Source organism: Bombina bombina, chromosome 6 (assembly GCF_027579735.1).
Source record: "Bombina bombina isolate aBomBom1 chromosome 6, aBomBom1.pri, whole genome shotgun sequence".
NCBI classification, from domain to species: domain Eukaryota; kingdom Metazoa; phylum Chordata; class Amphibia; order Anura; family Bombinatoridae; genus Bombina; species Bombina bombina.
Window position 1 is genome coordinate 676,669,522 of NC_069504.1, and position 21,042 is coordinate 676,690,563.

Genomic DNA, 21,042 nt, shown 5'->3' on the forward strand with positions numbered 1-21,042 from the left:
TGTGTGTGTCTGCTTTCTGGGGGGAGGGGGGGTGACACCATAACGTACCGTACAGTGCAGTTTACATATTTTGTATGTGTGTGTGTCTGAGTGTTTTTGTGTGTGTGTGTGTCTGAGTGCTTTTGTGTGTGTGTTTGAGTGCTTTTGTGTATGTGTGTGTCTGAGTGTTTGTGTGTGTGTCTGAGTGTTTTTGTGTGTGTGTGTGTAAGTGCTTTTGTGAGTGTTTCTGTGTGTGTGCCTGAATGTTTTTGTGTGTGTGCCTGAGTGTTTTTGTGTGTGTGCCTGAGTGTTTTTGTGTGTGTGTCTGAGTGTTTTTGTGCGTGTGTCTTAGTGTTTTTGTGCAAGTCTGAGTGTTTTTGTGCGTGTGTCTGAGTGTATTTCCGAGTGTTTGTGTGTGCATCCGAGTGTGTTTTTAAGTGTGTCTGAGTGTGTCTGAGTGTTTGTATGTGTGTGTGCCTGTGTTTTTGTGTTTGTGTGTGTCTGCTTTCTGGGGGGAGGGGGGGTGACACCATAACGTACCGCGCCGGGTGACACCAACCCTAGTGACGCCACTTCAACCCATGGTACCAGAAGTGGATGTTTCTCCAGGAATTGAACTACAGCAATAATACAAGAAATAAAAATGGATACACAGCATGGAGCAGTTACAAGACAACATCATCCAGCACAAGATCAAAGACATTTTCACAGTGTTGCCAGCCTCAAACCACCACCAGAGCTTAGGTTTGTTCGGAATTTGGAAGATGTGTGGGGAACATTTAAACAAAGATTTACACTGTATATGAAAGCCACAAACACCTCTTCACTGCCAGATGATCAGAAAGTAGCTTTGCTTTTAACTGTTGCTGGGCCAGATGCTCTAGACATTTATAACAGTTTTTAATTTATCATAAACTGATGGTGATAATTAGGAGCGTGTTATGAAGAAATGTACAACATACTGCACTCCCAAGAAAAATGAAACTTATGAACGTTTTGCGTTTAACTCAAGGGAACAGCAACCACATGAGACTGTAGAAGAGTTTGTCACTGACCTCAGATTAAAAGCAGTTCTTGTAATTTTGGTGTTTTGCAAGAATCACTGATTAGAGACAGACTTGTTTGAGGCAGAGACAAAAGGAAGGCAAGTTACACCTCTATTAGACAGGAGACAGAGTAAATCATATAGCAAATATAGAGGCAATACAGAGAGATCATGCTGGAAATGTGGCAAAGTCCATGATTTTCGTAAATGTCAAGCATATGGGCAAATATTTACACTTTGCAAGAAATATAATAATTTTGCCTCACAGTGTAAGCAAGGTACACATCTGCATGCAGTAGAGACAAATACCTCTGGTGAGGAGGATCTTTTTGTAGATATGGTGCAGCAGATGTCAATGCCTGTTAAGGAATAGATTGTAAAAGTGGCAGCTCATGGTACAGTTATACCATTCAAAGTGGATCCTGGAGCAGATACTAATGTGATTCCTGAGAAACTATGAGCAAGACTAAAGTCTAGACCAAAACTGCAGGGATAAAATAAAATACTGCGAGCATATAATGGACTTGAAATCCCTACTGTGGGACAATGCACTTTGTCCCTACATCATAATAACACACAAACAAGACACATATTTGTTGTAGTTTCTGGAGAAAGAGTTCCTATACTTGGTTTACAGTCTATACAACAGCTAGGGCTGGTAAACAAACTGTTTGCAATTAGAGAAATAAACATAAGACCCCTACTACCTTGCTAGAGGACTTCAAGGATGTATTTGTTGGGCTTGGTAAGCTCCCGATGGAATATAAAATAGCTTTAAAACCTGGAGCAGCACCAGTAATTCATGCAGCACGCAAAGTACCTGGAGCTTTAAGAGATAAGCTTAAAAAGGAGCTACACCGCCTACTTAAATTAAATATCATAGAACGTGTGCATGAGCCAACAGAATGGGATCACTCTTTAGTTATTGTGTCAAAAAAAGATGGTTCATTAAAACTGTGTTTAGATCCAAAAGAGTTAAATGCCAACATTAAAAGAGAGCATTACTAGATACCAACAAGAAATTAAATTCTAGGAGAGATGGCAGGTGCCCAGGTGTTTTCAATCCTTGATGCCTATAATGGATTTTGGCAGGTACCTTTAGCAAAAGAAAGCAGACACAAATGCACTTTTAATACACCATTTGGAAGGTACAGTTTTAAACGTCTGCCTTTTGGACTATGTTCAGCCCTGGAAATATTTCATCAAACTATACAGCAATTATTTGATAGGGTGGAAGGCATTACAGTTTACATAGATGACATAATAATTTGGGGTACTACAGAAAGTGAACATAACAACAGACTTGAGAAGGTGCTACAGATTGCTCAGGAAAATGGATTGAAATTAAATAAAACAAAATGTAAATTTAATCAATCTGAAATTCTCTACTTGGAAGAAATCATCTCATGCAAAGGTGTCAGACCTGATCCAGATAAAGTACAGGCTATTGAGAAAATGGAATCCCTTGCTAGCAAAAATGTACAGAGATTTCTAGGAATGGTGACTTACTTGGACAAATTTATAGCTAATCTATCAGAAAAAAACTAAATATATGAGACATTTAGACATGGCAGGAAATAGTGCTGCCATCTAGTGCTCTTGCAAATGGATAAGATTCTTGTCAAACTGCTGCCATAAAGTGCTTCAGAAATGGACCGGCTCCTAAGCATATGTCCCTGCTTTTCAACAACACTGGCTCCCCGTCAACAAGAGAATCACCTTCAAACTCCTAACCCATGCATTCAAGGCCCTCCACAACATTGGTCCTGAATACATCAACCACTGTGTCAATTTCTACACCCCCTCCAGACAACTCCGCTTTGCCGACCAAGCACTCGCAGTCATCCCCCGCATCAAGAAAAAAACAGCTGGAGGAAAATCCTTCTCCTATATGGCAGCAAGGTCATGGAACTCCCTCCCGTTGCACCTCAGACAATCCACCTCCCTTACAAACTTCAGGAAGGACCTCAAGACCTGGCTCTTCGACTGAATCGTCTTCCCTTAGCCCCCCTCTCCCCCCTACATAGTGCCTTGAGACCCTCACGGGTGATTAGTTTGCACTTTACAAGTACCCAAAAGATAAATGGTGCTGGGAAAAAGAACATGAAGCAAAATTTGTATTACTTAAAAAACTGCTCAGCACAGCACCTACTTTGTATTATTTTGATGTCTCACGTAAAACTAAGATTTCCACAGATGCATCTAAAGATGGACTAGGAGCAGTCCTCCTACAACATGATGGCAAGGGCTGGATGCCTGTTGCATATGCTGCCAGAGCTTTTACTGACACTGAATACAAGTATGATCAAATAGAAAAAGAGACATTAGGTATTGCATTAGGCTGTGAAGCTTTTCATAATTTTGTTTATGGCATCCCATTTACAGTTGAAACTGATCATAAACCCTTAGTAACTATTTCACACAAAGAATTGTGGAAAGCACCACCAAGAATTCAGATGTTACTTTTGAAGTTACAGAAATATGATTATATATTGGAATACACCCCAGGAAGACATTTATTAATTGCAGATATGTTATCTCGAATTTGGACAAAGTGTCACAGATCACCCGATGATGGAACTGACTCAGATATAGAGGTGCATGTCATTAGTGTTAAAATGTCTGGAGCCATTTCATCAACTATGTAGCAGAGATAACAAAAGGCAACTGGAGAAGATGAAACTCTTCAAAATGTTATACAAGCCATCAATTCTGCAAGTAAAAAGGTATACATGCCCAAGCAGTATTTGCCACATAGGAAAGAGCTTTCAGTGTTTGATGGTGTTCTTTTGAAAGTCAATAGATTGGTAATTCCTGTAACACTGAGAAGAGAAATGTTAACTAAAATATATGAAGGGCATTTAGGAATACCAAAATGCAGAAGGAGAGCTAGACAAGTTCTTTTCTGGCCAAAATTGATGACTGATATCTCAACCTTCATCTCCTCATGCCCAACTTGTCAGTCCTTTCAATCTGCTCTCCCTAAAGAAACTTTAATGCAGGAAGAAATGTTCAGGATTCCATGGCATACAGTAGGTGTGGAATGGCCAGGATTACATAGCCATATTAGATGTTTACTCCACCTATACTGAGGTTGCCAAACTGCGAAATACTTCTTCCGAACAGGTGTGCGAGAAATAACGAGCAGTGTTTTCAAGGTATGGCATTCCAAATGTCTTAAAGTCAGACAATGGCCCCCAGTTTTCATGTAAACATTTTCATACATTTTTTGAGGAATTTGGATTTACACATATAACATCTAGTCCCAGGTATCCCCAGAGTAATAGATTAGCAGAGGCTGGAGTCAAAATTATTAAGAGGTTGCTTGCAAAGGCTAGCCACTCAGGAGAGAATCCACAAACAGCTTTACTTAATTATCCCGCTTCACCACTGGAAGGAGGAAAGTCTCCAGCAGAACAGTATGTTGGCAGGCAGATAAAAACTAAATTACCTCAATTGGTTCTTACCCAGTACCATGCAAACAGCAAATTACACAAAATGTATTGGAAGAGGAAAGAGAACATAAGAGAACGTCAGAAGAGAAATGATGACAGGGGTGCAAATGATCACATGGAGCTGCATGTTGGGGATGTTGTGAAAGTCTGGACAGGACAAAAATGGGACAATGAAGCTGTTGTGGTGCATAAAGTGGCAGAACAGTCATTTGAAGGGAAAACCACAGAAGGTTTAGTTTTTAGACAAAGTCGTAGACAATTACTGAAGGTACCAAAATGTGCAGGGTCTAAAATGCTGAAAACTGATATGGAATTGTTTAGTGTTACAGATGGATTATTGGAGGCTGAAGATGAAAGGACACTACCTGAGGAAAATGGAGCATTAGGACATGACATATTGCCATTTCATGAGGCTGATGTGGAAGAACTTGACAGAGCAGAGAGCATTAACAATAAAATAAATGACACTAAAGCGTCTCTGCCAGAATCACCCATTGTTAACAAATATACATCTAGTGGCAGAGCAATCAGAAAGCCACAAAGACTCATTGAGGAATGTTGAGAAGTAAACGTCAGGTTTTATTGTTATTTATTTGTTGTTGTCATGTTTGCTGTTATATTTATATTGTTTATTATTTGTTTTTGTTTTTTTGTTTCTAAAAAGGGTAGATGTGTTGAGTATAGTTTGCAATGAACTTTCATTATATCATTGCTACAGGAAGTGAGTTCAAGGGGCAGGGGCACACAGGAAACAGGAAGAGTTCTAGCAGTCTAGTTTGGAGTTGCATTGCAGTCAGTCATGTAATAAAGTTACTACAGAAAATCAGCTTGTCTCTGTATCAACAGTTATGTAAATAAGCAGACAAGACACATATAATTCATTGTTTCTCACTTTTAGTCCTTGAATACCCATAACAGGCAGGATTTTAAGGATTTCCCTGAGCCTGGGTGAGTAGATCACTTTGACTTTTATTCTGAGAAGCCTAAGAGGCTGACAGGAGTTTTTCTGTGAGCAACCATCTTTCAAGAATCCTACCTACATCATCATTACTAGGAAGATATCTAAAGTTTATATCTGCTAATTCTAACATCTCCGACATGAAAGCTTTAAATTGCAAGTGCTTCCATGTTTTTAGATGTTCATTTGTATGTCATAACGTCTACTTAATATGTACAATTAGTTTACTTATTTTTGAGAACAAAGAGTCTAGACTCTGCTGTATTGAGGTAGTCTGCAGCAAAAACTCTACAAAATAACACCAGTCAGACTGGTGCTTATCTGAGCATCAGTGTGTCTCTATGCAGCTGCCTTCATTGCCTAATGAAATTTTTTTTTTTAAAAAATATGAAGCTAAAGAGTGATGAGAAAGTTACAGGAGAATTGGCTTTGCAATTAATTGTTGCAAACTCCTTCCACTTAAAGGGCCATTCAACTCAAGGCTGAAATCCTCATAAAGCATGCATAGTTAAAAGTATTTATCTGCATATGTGCTTGATTTATTTTCAATTAAATTAAAAAGTTTTTTTTTTTTATCAATGTCCTTAAACATAGTTTGATATTCAGACCTTAAAACATTTTATTTAGTTATTGTTTGATCAGTTGAGGAAATTCTTAAAATCAGTTGAGTTTTTAAGGGGTATGTCCCTAGACAGCAATATTTTGCTAGCAAGATCATTTGAAATGCTTTAAAATCATTGATTTGGTATGCAGATTGCTGCAATGCAGTGCTTAATTGTTTATATATAGGGGCCGATTTATCATGTGTCTGGTGGACATGATCCGCTGTAGCGATTATGTCCACCAGACATCGATAGCATACGCTGTCAGCATTTATCATTGCACAAGCAGTTCTGGTGAACTGCTTGTGCAATGCCGCCCCCAGATTTGCAGCTAATCTGCTGCTAGCAGATGGTGTCAATCAACCCGATCGTATACGATCGGGCGGATTGCTGTCCGCTGCCTCAAAGACGGACGAATTAAGGAGCAGCGGTCTTAAGACTGCTGCTTCTTAACTTCTGTTTCCAGAGGTATACAGCCCCTTTCGGGCCGTGATAAATCAGGCCCATAGTATTCATATATAAACTAATTTTATTATACTAATTTTTATTTTAGCACAAATTAATTAGAAATGATTCTCCTAACAGTAGTATTCAGTTTCCAGATTTCTTCTCAGGTTCCTCAATTGCTTGTTATATTTGTGAGTTAGCCAATACTTTGGGCAAGAGTCAGCTTTTCCATCATGTAGCACATGCTGTTTCAAATGTTAGTGAACCAAATGTACTGACATAATAGAGTTCTTCTACAACAGCTATCGCTGCAATGATTATGAGAGAATAACAGAAGCAGTGTGGTGTTTGCACACTGTGAGAAAGCAATTTTGGTGATGGAACTGTAATGGAGATTAAATTCATCAATAGGGAATATGAGCTGGCATCGGTTTCAAGCACATTTCCAAACTAATGTGCACATTTTTCTTAGAAATGAATACTGAGGAATTTTTTACATAAGGGTGTGGACCATTTCAATCAGTAAATAATGTGGAGAGCAAGTCAGATATTGCCAGTTAAAAGAGGAAACTTGTTATATATAAAATGTAAGGCTGTATATTAATGGAATGAAACAGTTGTTACTCTGAAAATCAATATTCTGTATAATCAAGCGAAGCTAAACAGGGCTAAGGATTAGATTTATATTACACTTGTGTTACCCCATAAGTAGGTTAATGTATATTTTACTTGTACTAATGGCTGTGTTACATTGATAAGGTATATATGGCTCTAGGGACAACCTTTTTGGTCTTTCTCCATGGCTTTCATTATGGTTTCCAGAGCAGGAGAGCATAACCTTTTCTGTCACTAGATGCATAAAATTAGTTACTTATGACCATAGTTTGAGTTATTTTACTAAATATCATGTACAGTTGATTTTAGATTTTTTTTACATTAGTGTCAATCAAGGAGAAGCAAGGCAAGGCAAACTAGGGCCCATGGCAAAAAAGAGCGCAGCCTTAACCACTATGTTCACTGACTGTATACAGGTGACCTAGTAACTGATTGCAGCGGCTCTAAGAGAAGCATGGATTGGAAGCTCTCATACATTCTTGTTGACAGGAATTTGTTTACAAGGAGCTTGTAAGTCAGACCTGGGCCTGCTGCTCGGGCTGGTATTCCCTCATGGTCACACATATGCACACAGTTCTGAGGTCAGAGACCAAGAGTAGCCAGGATCAGTATGAATAATGTGAGAGAGGGGGGCTTTATTCTGCACCTTGACTGCTCCACTGTTTGTCATGTAAGGAGAAAAAGGGAAGGGTCCTATGTAGAAATTACAAAAATTAACATTCATTTTTCCAAAACGGCTGCCATATAGTGCTCTGGACACATGCAAACTCCTGCGCTTACATTCCTGTTTTTCAACAAAAGATATCAAGAGAATGAAAAAAAATTGATAGAAGTAAATTAGAAAGTTGTTTGAACTTTCATGCTCTATGTGAAAAATGAAAGAAAAAATATGGGTTTCATGTCCCTTTAAATGGTGATGTTGTCTTAGGGACATTAAAGTTAGGTTTACATTGAGATAGAGTTGTAGTGAGTCGCTTCACAGTTAGGATTAACTTGTCTGGGTGACAATAGTTTTTCATTTGTAACCTTTTTACTTTTTTCTTCTTTAGGCGTCATACAAAAAAAAGAATTGACACCTAAAGACGTGAGTAGAAAAGCAGGAGAATAAGGATACAGCATTGCATCGGTGGCCTCGTTCCTATAACTTCTATAGGAAGGTGCCACATTTGCAAGCTATTATGGGATCTAGGCCTAAACCTGATTTTGTTGCACTTGTTATTTTTGTTTCTGCTAAATAATTATTGAGGCAATATGCTAATAACTTTTCTTTCTTTTGTTTAAAGTGTAAGATTTTTCCCCCAGTATGTAAACAATAGTGTAGATGTGTAAAGATACCAATACTATGTAGGATCACTTGCAGGCTAAATGAATCATTTTTCCATTTAAAACACTTTTTTTTTTTCTTCTCAAAATGCATTACAGATTTTGCTCTTTAAAGTGCATGGAAAATAGAAACCGGTTTCTTTGCCAAGCTTGAAGAGGTTTGCACCTTTTTACCAATAGGAGGTGTCCTTATCGGCCAGTGGATTGAAGAATGCTACTGATACTTTGCTGTATTAGTTCAATGTATTTTTTCTTTTTAAAAAACAAAAAACAAAAAAAAAACCCAGAACACCAACAACGTCACCAGACCATCCCTACCACTCAACACAGGACAGACATTGATTATTCAACGGGGGTTTCAACTAGTTATAGGTTCCTACCCTCCCATATCAGGGTCATATACTCATGTGTTTTAATCATCCCAATCTTAAGGTAATGGTACCTTTTCAAGTTTAGTAAGTCCCGGATCTCCACCCTCCATTCCTCCAGATTTGGTGTCTGCAATGATTTCCAGTGTCTCGGTATTAGTCCCTTAGCCCCATTTAACATTAGGAGAAACAAGTGGCATTTAGCCTCCATGGCTATTTTTGGGAGTTCAAGATAGATCAGGAGAATAATCTGAAGAAGTCTGCCAGCTTCACGGAATATGCTCGCCCAAAAGGGCTGTATTAGGGGGCAATGCCACCATATATGTAGTATGGATCCTTCCTCTCCGCAGCCCCTCCAGCACTCCCCACCCGCATGGGGGTAGATCTTTTTCAATCTCTGTGGGGTGAGGTACCACCTGCTCAGAAATTTAAAATGCATTTCCTGGAGTCTTGCCGATACAGAGGCGCGTCTTGCTTTATTAAATATGGGTTGCCAAATTTTTGCACTGGGCTCAATACCCAGGTCTGTCTGCCAAGCAGTCACGTATGAGGGCAACACCTCTCCACCTCCCTCCGTAATTAGTTTATATAAGATAGAAATCAAGTGTTGCGGCAGGGTCTCCGACGTGCACAAAGTTTCAAAGTGCGTTTTTGGTCTGCATAGGGAGTCCCTATTTCCGAAGCTATTGACATAATGGTTCAGCTGAGCCACTCTGAACCAAGAGGAGAAAAGGTCACCATCCCATTCAGCTAGCTCCATCTGTGTTTTGACTCTACCGCACGTTAACGCGTTAGATATGGCGGCTTCCGACAGACGATAAGACGAGCCAGAATAGTATGCTTTATTCGCGATGCCATTGTCTGGGTTTTCACGGACTGACATCACCGGAGAGACCACCGTGGAAATCTGATTGCCCACTTTGAGTAGTTTATCCCAGCTCTGTAGTACATCCCCAATCAGGGGGTACTGAGCCATCCAGATAGGACGGAGATTAGGGTTAATCCATGCAAGCGCACCGAAATTTCCCCTCCGGAGAATCTCCCTGTCCAGGCCTATCCATGCTTTGTTCTCCGAGCCGTGGCACCACTCCACCAATCGTTGGAGTAAGATGGCTTTGAAGTAATCACTTAGGCGCGGAACACCTGCCCCTCCTCTAGACCTGGGGAGATAAATTGTTCTTTTATGTTTCCTCGGCTTCTGACCGCTCCATATATATGCTTCTATTGCCGATTGTATTTGATGAATTATATGGCCTGCTGAGGCCAAAGGGATTGCCTGCATGATATACAATACTCTCGGCAAGATATTCATTTTTGTGACGTGTATACGTCCCATCCATGAGATGGTCTTGTTCTTCCACGTCTCAAAGTCCCGAATGGTGTCATCTCTAATGCTTTTATAATTTACATTAACTATCTCCTTGACTGAGGAGGCTAGGATGATACTCAGGTACTTCAGGTGTTTCGTTGCTATTTTCAGGGGGCAGCTGTAGCCACATGTAGCAAAGCTATCGTGTGACATGGAGATATTCAGAATCTCAGACTTCTCAAGATTAAGTGAGAAATCTGAAACACGGCCATACATCTCAAATTCTTCCAATGAGGCCTGCAGGGATCTTGTGTTGTGGGCCAGGGTGAGTAGAACATCTTCGGCATACATTGCCAACTTGTGGTCCAACCCTCCGGTCCGGATGCCGGTGATGTCATGATTAGCTCGGATATGGCCCGCCAAGACCTCCATAACTAGAGCAAAGAGCAGGGGTGACAGAGGACACCCCTGCCTTGTACCATTGGTGATGAGGAAGGACTCCGATAGCAAGCTGTTTACTCGGACCCTAGCGTTGGGGATGGAGTACAGGGAAAGGACCAAATTAAGAAAGCACGCCCCTATACCCAACTCACCCAATGTGCGTCTCATGAAGGTCCAATTTACCCTATAAAGGCTTTCTCCGCGTCCGCTGACACCAGGATCAATGGAGCGGAGTTGGCCTGTGCGTAAGAAATCATCTGGACAACCCGAAGAGTATTGTCCCGGGCCTCCCAGGCCGGTACAAATCCCACTTGATCTGTGTTGACCAGTTGGGGAAGATATTTTTTGAGACAGTTCGACATGACCTTGGCCAATATCTTTACATCACAGTTAAGCAAAGAAATAGGTCTATAGCTGCTGGGTTGGTTTTCGGGTTTACCGGGTTTTGGAATAACCGTAATAAAGGCTTCCAACATTAAGCGCGATAGTACTGGGGTCTCGGCTAGTTGGTTAAACATTTGGAGCAGATGTGGCACCAAAATATCCGCAAATTTTTTATAATAGCGTGTCCCAAACCCGTCTGGGCCAGGGCTTTTTCCCACCGGGAGGCCCTTAATGGCAACCAGGATCTCCTCAGGGGTGAAAGGTGCATCAAGTTGCTCCGCCTCCTCCACAGTCAAACATGGTAGATCGGCTTCTGAGATATAATCCGAAATCTCTTGCTCAGTGACTGGCCCATCCTCAGGATCCCCCCGTCCATCCGCAGAGGTGTGTAGGTTATATAAGGCTTTGTAGAAGCTCCCAAACGCGTTAGCGATGGACTGGCTGTCGCTATGTTTCCTGCCCCTCCCATCGACTATCTCATGCACATATGAGCGCAGCCGTTTTCTAGCGAGAGCACGAGCCAACCACTTGCCCGTCTTATTACTATGTTCAAAGTACTGCTGGCGCAGAATAAGCATTTTTTTTGTGCTGTTCTTTCTGTAAATGGCTCAGCAAGGCAGTTCTGGCGGCCGCCAGACTCTTTTGTTTCTCCCGATTATCAGGCTGTTCTTTGTGAGCTGATTCTGTCAGGGCAACTTGAGCCAATAGATCATTATAAACATTCCTGTTGACTCTGCGTAGCATCGCACTGTGCCTCATCAGCAAGCCCCTGGCCACACACTTGTGGGCCTCCCAGACGATCTGGTTGTCCATAGTCTCATCTGTATTGAGACGGAAGTACTCCTCGATGCCCCCATGTAGTTTTTGGATTAGAAGTTTGTCATCCAACAGACATTCATCCAATCTCCAAATATAGGGTATTATCGGGGTATTGGGCCATTCAATTACACATCTAACTGGCGCATGATCTGACCACATGATCGGGCTAATGGAACAGCTCGTCGTGACCACGAGGCCCGTCGGATCAGTGAAGAGATAGTCAATCCTCGTGTACTTTTTGTGAGGATGCGAGTAAAAGGTATAATTTTTATCTGTTGGATGGAGAGTCCTCCAGATATCATGGAGGGCCAATTCTTTAAAGGATCGAACCAAGTGTTTAAGCACCCTATGGGGAGCGCTGGAGAGGCCGTCCGAGGTGTCCAGGACAGGGTTCAGAGAGACATTAAAATCACCCCTACATAGAGTGTCCCCTTCTGCAACTCCAAGAGTTTGAGTGCTATGTTTTTAAAAAATAAGTCTTGTGCTCTGTTTGGGAAATAAAGATTTGCCAAGGTAATGGGTCTTCCATAGAGTGTGCCTGTCAATATTATATACCTCCCGTTGGGGTCCCTCAATGTCTGCTCAAGTTGAAATGGTACAGTATGGGAAAACAGTATCCCAACTCGTTTTTTTTAGAAGGACCAGAGGCAAAATGGGCTACTGGGTACTGTTAAATGCTAAACCATTTCGGTTCTCTCAATTTCGAAAAGTGCGTTTCCTGAATGAATATTATATCACCACCCAGTCTACGCAAGTCACGAATGACAATTGAACGTTTCTCCGGGCCGTTGAGACCCTTAGCATTTACTGTAATAAGATCGAGGGTATGAGTCTGGATCCGAGGGCCCATGGTGAAAAAAGAAAAAAAAAAAAAAGGGGAAAGGAGGGGAAGGGGGGGAAGGTTTACATAGAGGGGGGTGAGGTTTATTTAATAGAGAGAGGGTTATAGAGGGTGAACAGAGGAATAGAGGGGTATAGATATTGAGATATGAAAAGGGATCCTCAAGTAGCCTAGAGAGCTGGAGTCAAAGCTCCTCACTGCTATCACAGTTGGGTCTAAGGATTAGAGGTGGTACAAAGAGGAAAGGTAGTCTATAGTAACAAATATGAGAATACAATAGGAGGTAGTAACCTCAACGCTCCTATGAAGGATGATAATGAAAGTGGTGGACTGTGTAGATAAAGTAACCCAAAAACATTACATACATTCAGCGTCAGAACTTGCATTTGAACTAAAAGTGGATAACAGTAAAAGCAAACAACAAGACATAGCACACATTGGAACATATTAAACAACATTGGAATCCCGACCCACAAGTCTGTAGCACACACAGACTAAAACTGTGCATGTGGTCATGCTTACCCTCCCGCCCTCTTTTTTCCCTTTTTTTTTTTTTTTAATCCCAATATATAATGATGCTAGGTTGACTGTAATTAGAGATACCCCGCTCCATTAATCTGTTGTAGCCAATTTTCTCGTTGGCCTACTTGAAAAAGAATTCTGCTACATTTACAGGAATAACATGACAGTCATTAGTTCCACTATTGTGGATGAGCTCAACTGGGGAACAGGGCATCCAATCAGTCACAGGATCTTTCTATCTTATCGGCAACTGCCACAAAGCAATAAAATATGGTAATTTGAGCTCTAGCGGTCAGTTAGGCAAGAATTTGTCTATTCTTAGTGTAAGATAAACATCAAAGCAACAATTATAAGGATGGGTAGGTATTTTTTAAACTTATCTGTCCAGAAGAACAACTGGGCGGCTGTAGTCGGGCACTCAGTTATCTTTTCTTCAGGAATCCTCTGGGCAGGGTGGGATGTGTCTGTGAGTCAGGACCCCGCTTGTTCTCAAATTTAGTTGAGAGGAGTGGTCAGTTACCACTCAATCTTCGTCAGGTCCAGGCTGTGGTGGTGTCACTGCAGCTCCTGGTGGTTTTATCTGTAGGTCAAAGGCCTGGTTGAAAATAGGGAGGTCAGCCGGTGATCTGAAGATTGCAGAGGTACCACCTTTAGAGGCAATGATGCAGATGGGGAATCCCCAACTATATTGGATTTGTCTATCCTTGAGTATAGAGGTGATGTAGCATAGATCCCTCCGCTTCTGGAGGGTTGCTGGACACAGATCTGTGTAGACTTGGATTTCTGAGCCCTCAAAGTAGAGGGGGTGTTTATTTCTGGAGTGTCGTAAGATGTCCTCTTTGTCTTTATAGGATAACAGCTTAATGATAATGTCCCTAGGTGGGGCTCTGGCTGGTGGCTTGGGCCTGAGGGCACGGTGTGCTCTTTCCACAGGGATTTCCGCTGCATTAGGGGTGTTTTTGAGGAATTTGAATAGCTCCTGTATATAGTGACCTATGTTAGACTGGATTACAGTCTCAGGTACCCCACGGAGCCTCAGGTTGTTACGCCTGCTCCTATTTTCAAGATCTTCAATTCTATCAGTGAGGTTTTGTACTGTTGCGTCCTGCGATTGTATACAGCTTGCCTGATGTTGAAGGTCTGATCGTATAACTTCTTGCACCTCCTCAATTTGAGAAACCCTGTGGTCTACAGCAGCGATGTCTTTTTTGAACTCGCCAAACAATAGTTTCACATCCATCATAGCCTCCTTAATATCATTCTTGGACGAAAGATGTCTAATGTCCTCTTTGGTAACATAGCTGTTTAACAAGGGGTCCAGATTGGATGTCTGTACCGCTGCTGTTTGTCTGCTGGGTTCAGCGGTATCCCTATTAGCATTTGGGGCTGCATCTGCTGCAATAAGATAATTTTCCATATTGGAGGTCTGGGACCCTTTGAGGGGCTTAGAGACACATCTATTAGCCATATTAAGGGTTTATGAAGCAGCAGGGGTCTGCTCCCACCTTCACTCAATTTTATCTGCAGGGAGAATGGCTCCAGTAAATAGATACTAACAGGTGCTAAAGTTCTTTCTAGCTCCCAGGCTGGGGTGTTTGCTCAAGAGCCCTCCCTTAAGTCAAATGTAATGCGCTGTTTTAAATTAATTGAGGCGGTTTTCAACTTTTGTTTTTTTTTTTGTTTTGTTTTTTTTTAAATTGCAAGGGTACTTTTATTAGTAGCTGTTCTTCTATTATGCCTGCTATATCTTTGCTCAATTATCTCAATGCAGGCCCCAAGGTTCACCCCATGTGCTCACCCGCTACTTTACTGCAGGTCACCAAGCTGGTTCCCAGGTCGGCTGCATCACCGAAGTTGTCTGATCTTCCGCCACCGCTATGAAAACCAAAGCCTCCTCACCCGGTCCTTGCTCTGTATGGTGGTGAGTCTCCCTGTTTGGTAATTGACGGCTGTTCCGGGTCTAGTGCAGGCGGCTGGCAAACGGACACTGTGCTCCGGTGTAGGTGCGGTTTAAAATGATTACTGCAACAGGATGACCGCCAGATCCATGTTTCCCGGTGTGGCTCACAGCTGCAATAAGTCACCGGTCGAGCGTGTGGTCCGCAGCATTATTCACACTATGTTAGAGCAGATTAGCAGTTTAATTGCGGCAGGTTTCACTCAGCTCCGTTTTAGGCCTCATTGCGCACCCCTCCACATTGGAGCCTCTGGCTCAACAGACAGTTCCCAGGGGTGTAGATCCGTATCCACTCGGTTCTTAGAGGTAGTATTTAATTTTATAGAGGTTACAACTGGCTGTGGGTTACTTTAACTTATCATAGGATTACTGAGGCTTCAGAGCTAATTCAAAATGCGGCCATCAGCTAGCGCGGCCAAGCTCAGCCCCAGTTCAATGTATTTTTAACCTGTTTTTTTATTTTTGGATTCACAATATTGTTGCTCTTTGTACAATATCTTTTTTTTTTTCTTTTTTTTTTACATTTCCCCTTCAAACCAATTCAGATAACAATGGCAGCAGAGTTTTTATTACTTTACACAAGTAAAAAATATAAAAAGTATAAAAAGCTATAATGGCACTTACAGTGCCTTAAATGGACAGTCCAGAATTATTATTGTTTAAAAAGATAGATAACCCCTATAACCCATTCCCCAGTTTTGCATAACCAATACACATTTTACTGCAGACTCCCTCCTTATTTCAGTTCTTTTGACAGACTTCAATTTTAGCCAATCAGTGCCCTCTTATAAGTAACTTCATGGGCGTGAGCACAATGTTATCTATATGGCACACATGAACTAGTGCTGTCTAGCTGTGAAGAACTGTCAAAATCCAATGATATAAGAGGCAGCCATCAAGGGCTTAGAAATTAGCATAAGAGCCTACCTAGGTTTTTTTTATTAACAAAGAATATAAATAGAAAAACGGAAATTTGATGATAAAACTAAATTGGAAACTTTAGTAAAACTGTATGCCCTATCTGAATCATGAAAGTTTAATTTTAACTAGACTGTCCCTTTAAGTATAAGTATATTTAAAACAGATAAGGTTCCTTTTGTATAATGAAATTCTGACGAACAACTAACTAATGAAAGGATAATGTTTAATATCTCTTGATGAAAGATTCCTTGTAAAAATTCATATGGTTTTGTAACAAAAAGGGAACTAGTTATAGCTATTCCTGTAAATGCCTCACCATATACTGCCTATTTTATTGGAGACCGATGAGGTTTTGAAAACTCATTGCACTTTATCATTCCCCTTGACGGCCCATTAAAAGGTGCTGGAGCAGGAATCTAGATGATTGCAGCTGTTACTAGTAAAAAAAAGATCACAATAGGCAAGCTGCTATTGCAGAGCAAACTTGTCACATTAGTCACTCTTTAGTGTGATCTATTGCAGCAGAGAGCAAGGACATCACAGACAAGAATCATGATGACAAGCAAAACAAACTGAAATCCAAAATTCAGTTTTATTGCATACAAATATACATAGCATGGAGAACTCAGTACACATCAGTTTTGTAAGACATAATGTAGTGTAACTGAATTATTTGGAAATGATAAAATGATGGAGCTTAAAGCTAGGACAAAGCTCTAAAAACAACTGGGTTTCACAGGGGAGTCTAAACATCTGTCTAAGTTATTCATCATTTACAAACGGCGTTGCTTCTGGTGGAATTTCTAAAGTACAAGGTACCAGAGCGGATGGTACCTACTCCCAGAGAAAGTAGATCGGCAATGCCAGCAAGAGAGACAAACTCAATTTTTAAGCATACTGGATACTAGATTTCTTCAAAGGCTTGAGACTTGTGTTCAAAGTCATTTCAGTGTCACTGTGAAGCCAAGTAGTATTTAAAGTGAGTTTATTTTACAGCAGCACCCTAGAGCCAGTAAAAGGGTGTGTTTAATGATTCTATTGATCAAATACTTACATTAAATGAAGGTAAACAATTTATATTTTCTGTACATGATAAAATACATAGAACCTTTATGCCTTAAAAAGTGCATAGCTTAAAAATTACACAAGGATTTGTTTTTGCGTGACGAAGTGACAATCTCAGTTTAAAAAGGTTTCATAATTAGCTATTTTTCCTATAAAAATCTGTGATGTGTTTAAGTCTTTTAAATGTAGGTCTATTATTGCAATTAAGGGTTAGTTAATGGTTTGTTTTCACTGTGCCTTTTTTTTTCCTGTCCCCATCCCTTTCTTCCATTTGTATTATTTTCTTGTGCCTCTGACCACAGACGTGCAGTAATAATTTACTGCAATCCACAAACCCCCATATACAATGTTCTCATTCCATTACAGTTTCTGTCTGTATTCAATTTATATTTTTTTAACTTTATCTTCATAGCATTTCACTCATATATCAGAGTTTCTGTTTAAAATTATAAAGCCTCCAAAATGTTTAATATGATATAATGCAATCTCTTTTTTTAAAAAAAAATTAGGAAATCATTCAAAAACTGCTTTTAAATTATATTTAGCCAGATTATAAGTGGAGCGCAAAATATCGCTTTCGCTAAAGCGATATTTGCTCTCCACTTTGTAATTCCAGCGCACACAGATGTGCGCTGGTATTACAGATAAGGTGCAATGTGAACACAACCTCGCGTTCACATTGCAAGGAAGCATTGTGCTCCTAAGGGAGCCTCAGTCTCAAACCGTGAAACATGGCATGAGAAGTAGCACAGCAATGGGCAGCAAATATAAATATATATGTATATGATTATATACATATATATTTATGTGTTAATATTTGTATATACAAATATTAACACATAATTATATATGTATGTAAACATATACATTTATATTTACAGGGAACACACAGTTCCCATAGACTACAATGTAAAGGCACTATTCAGTGCGGTTTTTTTTTTCTAACACCCCACACCTGCCAACTTTAGCCCCCAAAAACGGCTAAGTACAGTTTTTAATAAAACAAACAAAAAAACTTACGTTTGGGGGCAATTGGGGAACATTTAGAAAATTAACCAAAAGTCTAAGTTTTGGTTATTTTTTGGAGCGCTAATTGCTACTGTGAGCTTGCAATAGCAATAACCAGCCACTTGTAATGGCTGGTTATTTATCGAGCACCCGCAAATGGGCAAATTTACCCAATTGCGGTCACGCAATAAATTAGCTCTCCACTTGTAATCTAGGCCATTATTTCTTAAATAAAGCTAGATCTCAAAAAACAAACAAAAAATGCATCTTTTAAGAGACATACATTTCTCAAGCTACTCATATGATTTTTCATATTGATGCATGGGCACAATATATGCAACCAATATGAAATTAAACAAATGGAAGCTAATTGAGTCAATATTGATGATGACCACCTAAAATATTTGAATGTAGGTAATTTCACTTAACCACTCATAAAAAAAATCACGGCAGGTGTTCAGTTAACAACTTAATTTAGCTTAATTTTATTGTTAACATTTTTTAACATGTCCAATTATACAGAAAAGATATGCCACTAAAAATAACTAAAAATAACTAATTGAATGATTCAGTAATTAAAGAGGTCAAGGCTATCAAGGTGCAACTCATGAAAAATATTTTCTGATGAATTTGAACACCCCTGCCAAAGTATCTCAGTGCAAAGGAATTCAGCTAGAGAACCCATATGAAAACCAAGAATTTACCAAGCCATTAGTTTGAAAATTGCAAATCACCTCACAGAGCTCTTCTAATGGATTGAAAAAGATCTAAATGTTGGGAAAAATCATGTTGCAAATCATATTTTTTTTATCCCACAAACCAATACCATTAAGGATTCCAATCTCTATCGAACCCCTAAGTATTAAATACAGCTCTTCAAATTTTGTTTATAGCATAACATAAGAACTAAAAAAAGATTTAATTGATATATAATTGTGTTTTATAGTATTAGAATAATGATGTTACTTTAAACGAACAAAATATTTCAACAAAATCACTTTAAATACCCAGTTCAGCTTCTGGTTATAATTTAAATTTTGTTTAATAATAAAAAAAATTGCATTTAGCATTTATAAAAAATTGTGGTTTGCAAATTGATTATTTAATGGTTGCATTCCAATCTATTGCATTTCCTCTCTGCTTGAACATGTACAATTTAAATACTGTTTTCATGGAAAAAAGATAAATATACAAAGGTTATATATTTTGTGGCTAAATGAGGGGTAACACCTTGTGCAAAAATTAAAAATCGCTTCTTCAGCATTTTAATACATCTGCGCCATTAAGAAATGTATTTTGGGATCAAGTACCATATATTGTCCAATAAATTAATAAATATTTAATTACAATATCCAATTGAATGATGCTCTTTCTTCCTCATTGATAGAGAGTCAAATATATTTGTTTTAAGTCTTTATTTATGAACTTGAGTGAGTCTTTTAGCAGCAACGTATCCCTGTTAAATAAATTTGGGCCACCACCACCATGATGGTGGAAATATAAGCTCAAAACCCCAAATGTAATTTCATTTGCAGCTTTACTCATTGGAACGGTGTTGCCATTTCTTTACGAGATGTGTCAGAGTTAATAAAGTCGCTGATAAAGTTCAGAAACGGATAAGGAAAGACGAGGATCTCAAGGTCACAGAAGACTAACCTTGTCGGACAGTTTTGAAATTGAAGGTCTGAAAGCCTCCTGTCAAGGCAGACGAATCAATAACATCCACGCCATACTCGCTCTGACTCCTTCGGTATAACGTAACTCCTACTACCAGTACAGCTACAGCAATGATGGCTGCTCCTAGACCAGAATACAAGGCAATGTCACTGGCATTCTCAGCGCCTGCAAAGAAATTAAAGAGGGAAAAAAAAACGTATTACTTCATATTGTACTGTATTTCGGATCACTGAAATCCACCTCACTAAGGGAATACTGCCTATCATTCAACAGAAAGAAATCAATTCTTTATTCTAGGAGTAGAGGGCACGTCACTTTAAGAAGTACATTTTTGAATTACCAGGCTTATCCAAATGGCAACATGCATAATTTCTATAACCACATATCATCCTAAAAAATGAAACCTGTACCCCAATTCTGCAGGGAAGAACAATAATATGCTTTTTCTTTAGACAAAAGCTATTATTGATGGTTACAGCTGACTAATGAAAAAATATTCCTAAAATCTTGAGAAGCAAAAAAACAGCAACAACAAAAAAAAAGTACAATAAATTAAAAAGTGTTTTTAGTATTATTTGTTTTATAACATATTATGATTGTCTGGAATTATCAGTTTAATCATTTAAAGCACTATAAAATACAATAGAATTGCATAATCAGTAAGTGCATAAGAAAAACTCAATGCAATGGCACTTAATCTGAATTTTTATTTTTTTCTAACAAATTTAAAAATGTCCTTAATTTGCCAAACCCTGTATGACAGCCATCAGCCAATCACAGACTCATATACATATACAATGTAAATTCTTGCACATACTTAGTAAAAGCTGGTGCCTAAAAAGGTGTGCATATAAAAAGATTGTGCACAATTTGATAATGGAAGTAAATTAGAAAGTCTTTTAAATGCTCTATCTGTATTATACAATTTTTAATATTAAACATATTATAAAGACATATTAGTGTAATATAAAAATTCATTACAGCTTTTTATTTTTTCCACAGATTTTCTCTAACTATGGTGCCAATTCCTATCTTACAGATCATGTTTAGAAACTGTTTTTCAGCTCAAGATTAACATTTTTCAACATTGCAGTGATCACAATTCAAACAATAACAACATTTTTGTATTGAAAAAGTATCAAATGGGATATCAGAAAATTCACCCATACGATGCATGGACCATATCGACTTTGGTGATCACAATCTATCCAACCACAACTTATTGACTAAGTATTGACAAAATGGACACATCGAATTCAACAGCCAAAAGCACTTGATAAAGTGCAAAACTGGCCTGTTTGTGAGT

General features: G+C 39.3%; 1 protein-coding gene across 1 annotated transcript in view; it reads right to left on the reverse strand.

Annotated features, from left to right (window-relative positions):
• Positions 1 to 21,042, reverse strand: part of UNC5D (unc-5 netrin receptor D) — a 683,183-nt gene that overhangs the window by 239,195 nt on the left and 422,946 nt on the right. The window contains exon 9 of the mRNA XM_053719375.1: positions 19,716 to 19,901. Coding sequence (XP_053575350.1) covers positions 19,716 to 19,901 — 186 coding nt within the window. The remainder of the gene's footprint in view (positions 1 to 19,715; positions 19,902 to 21,042) is intronic.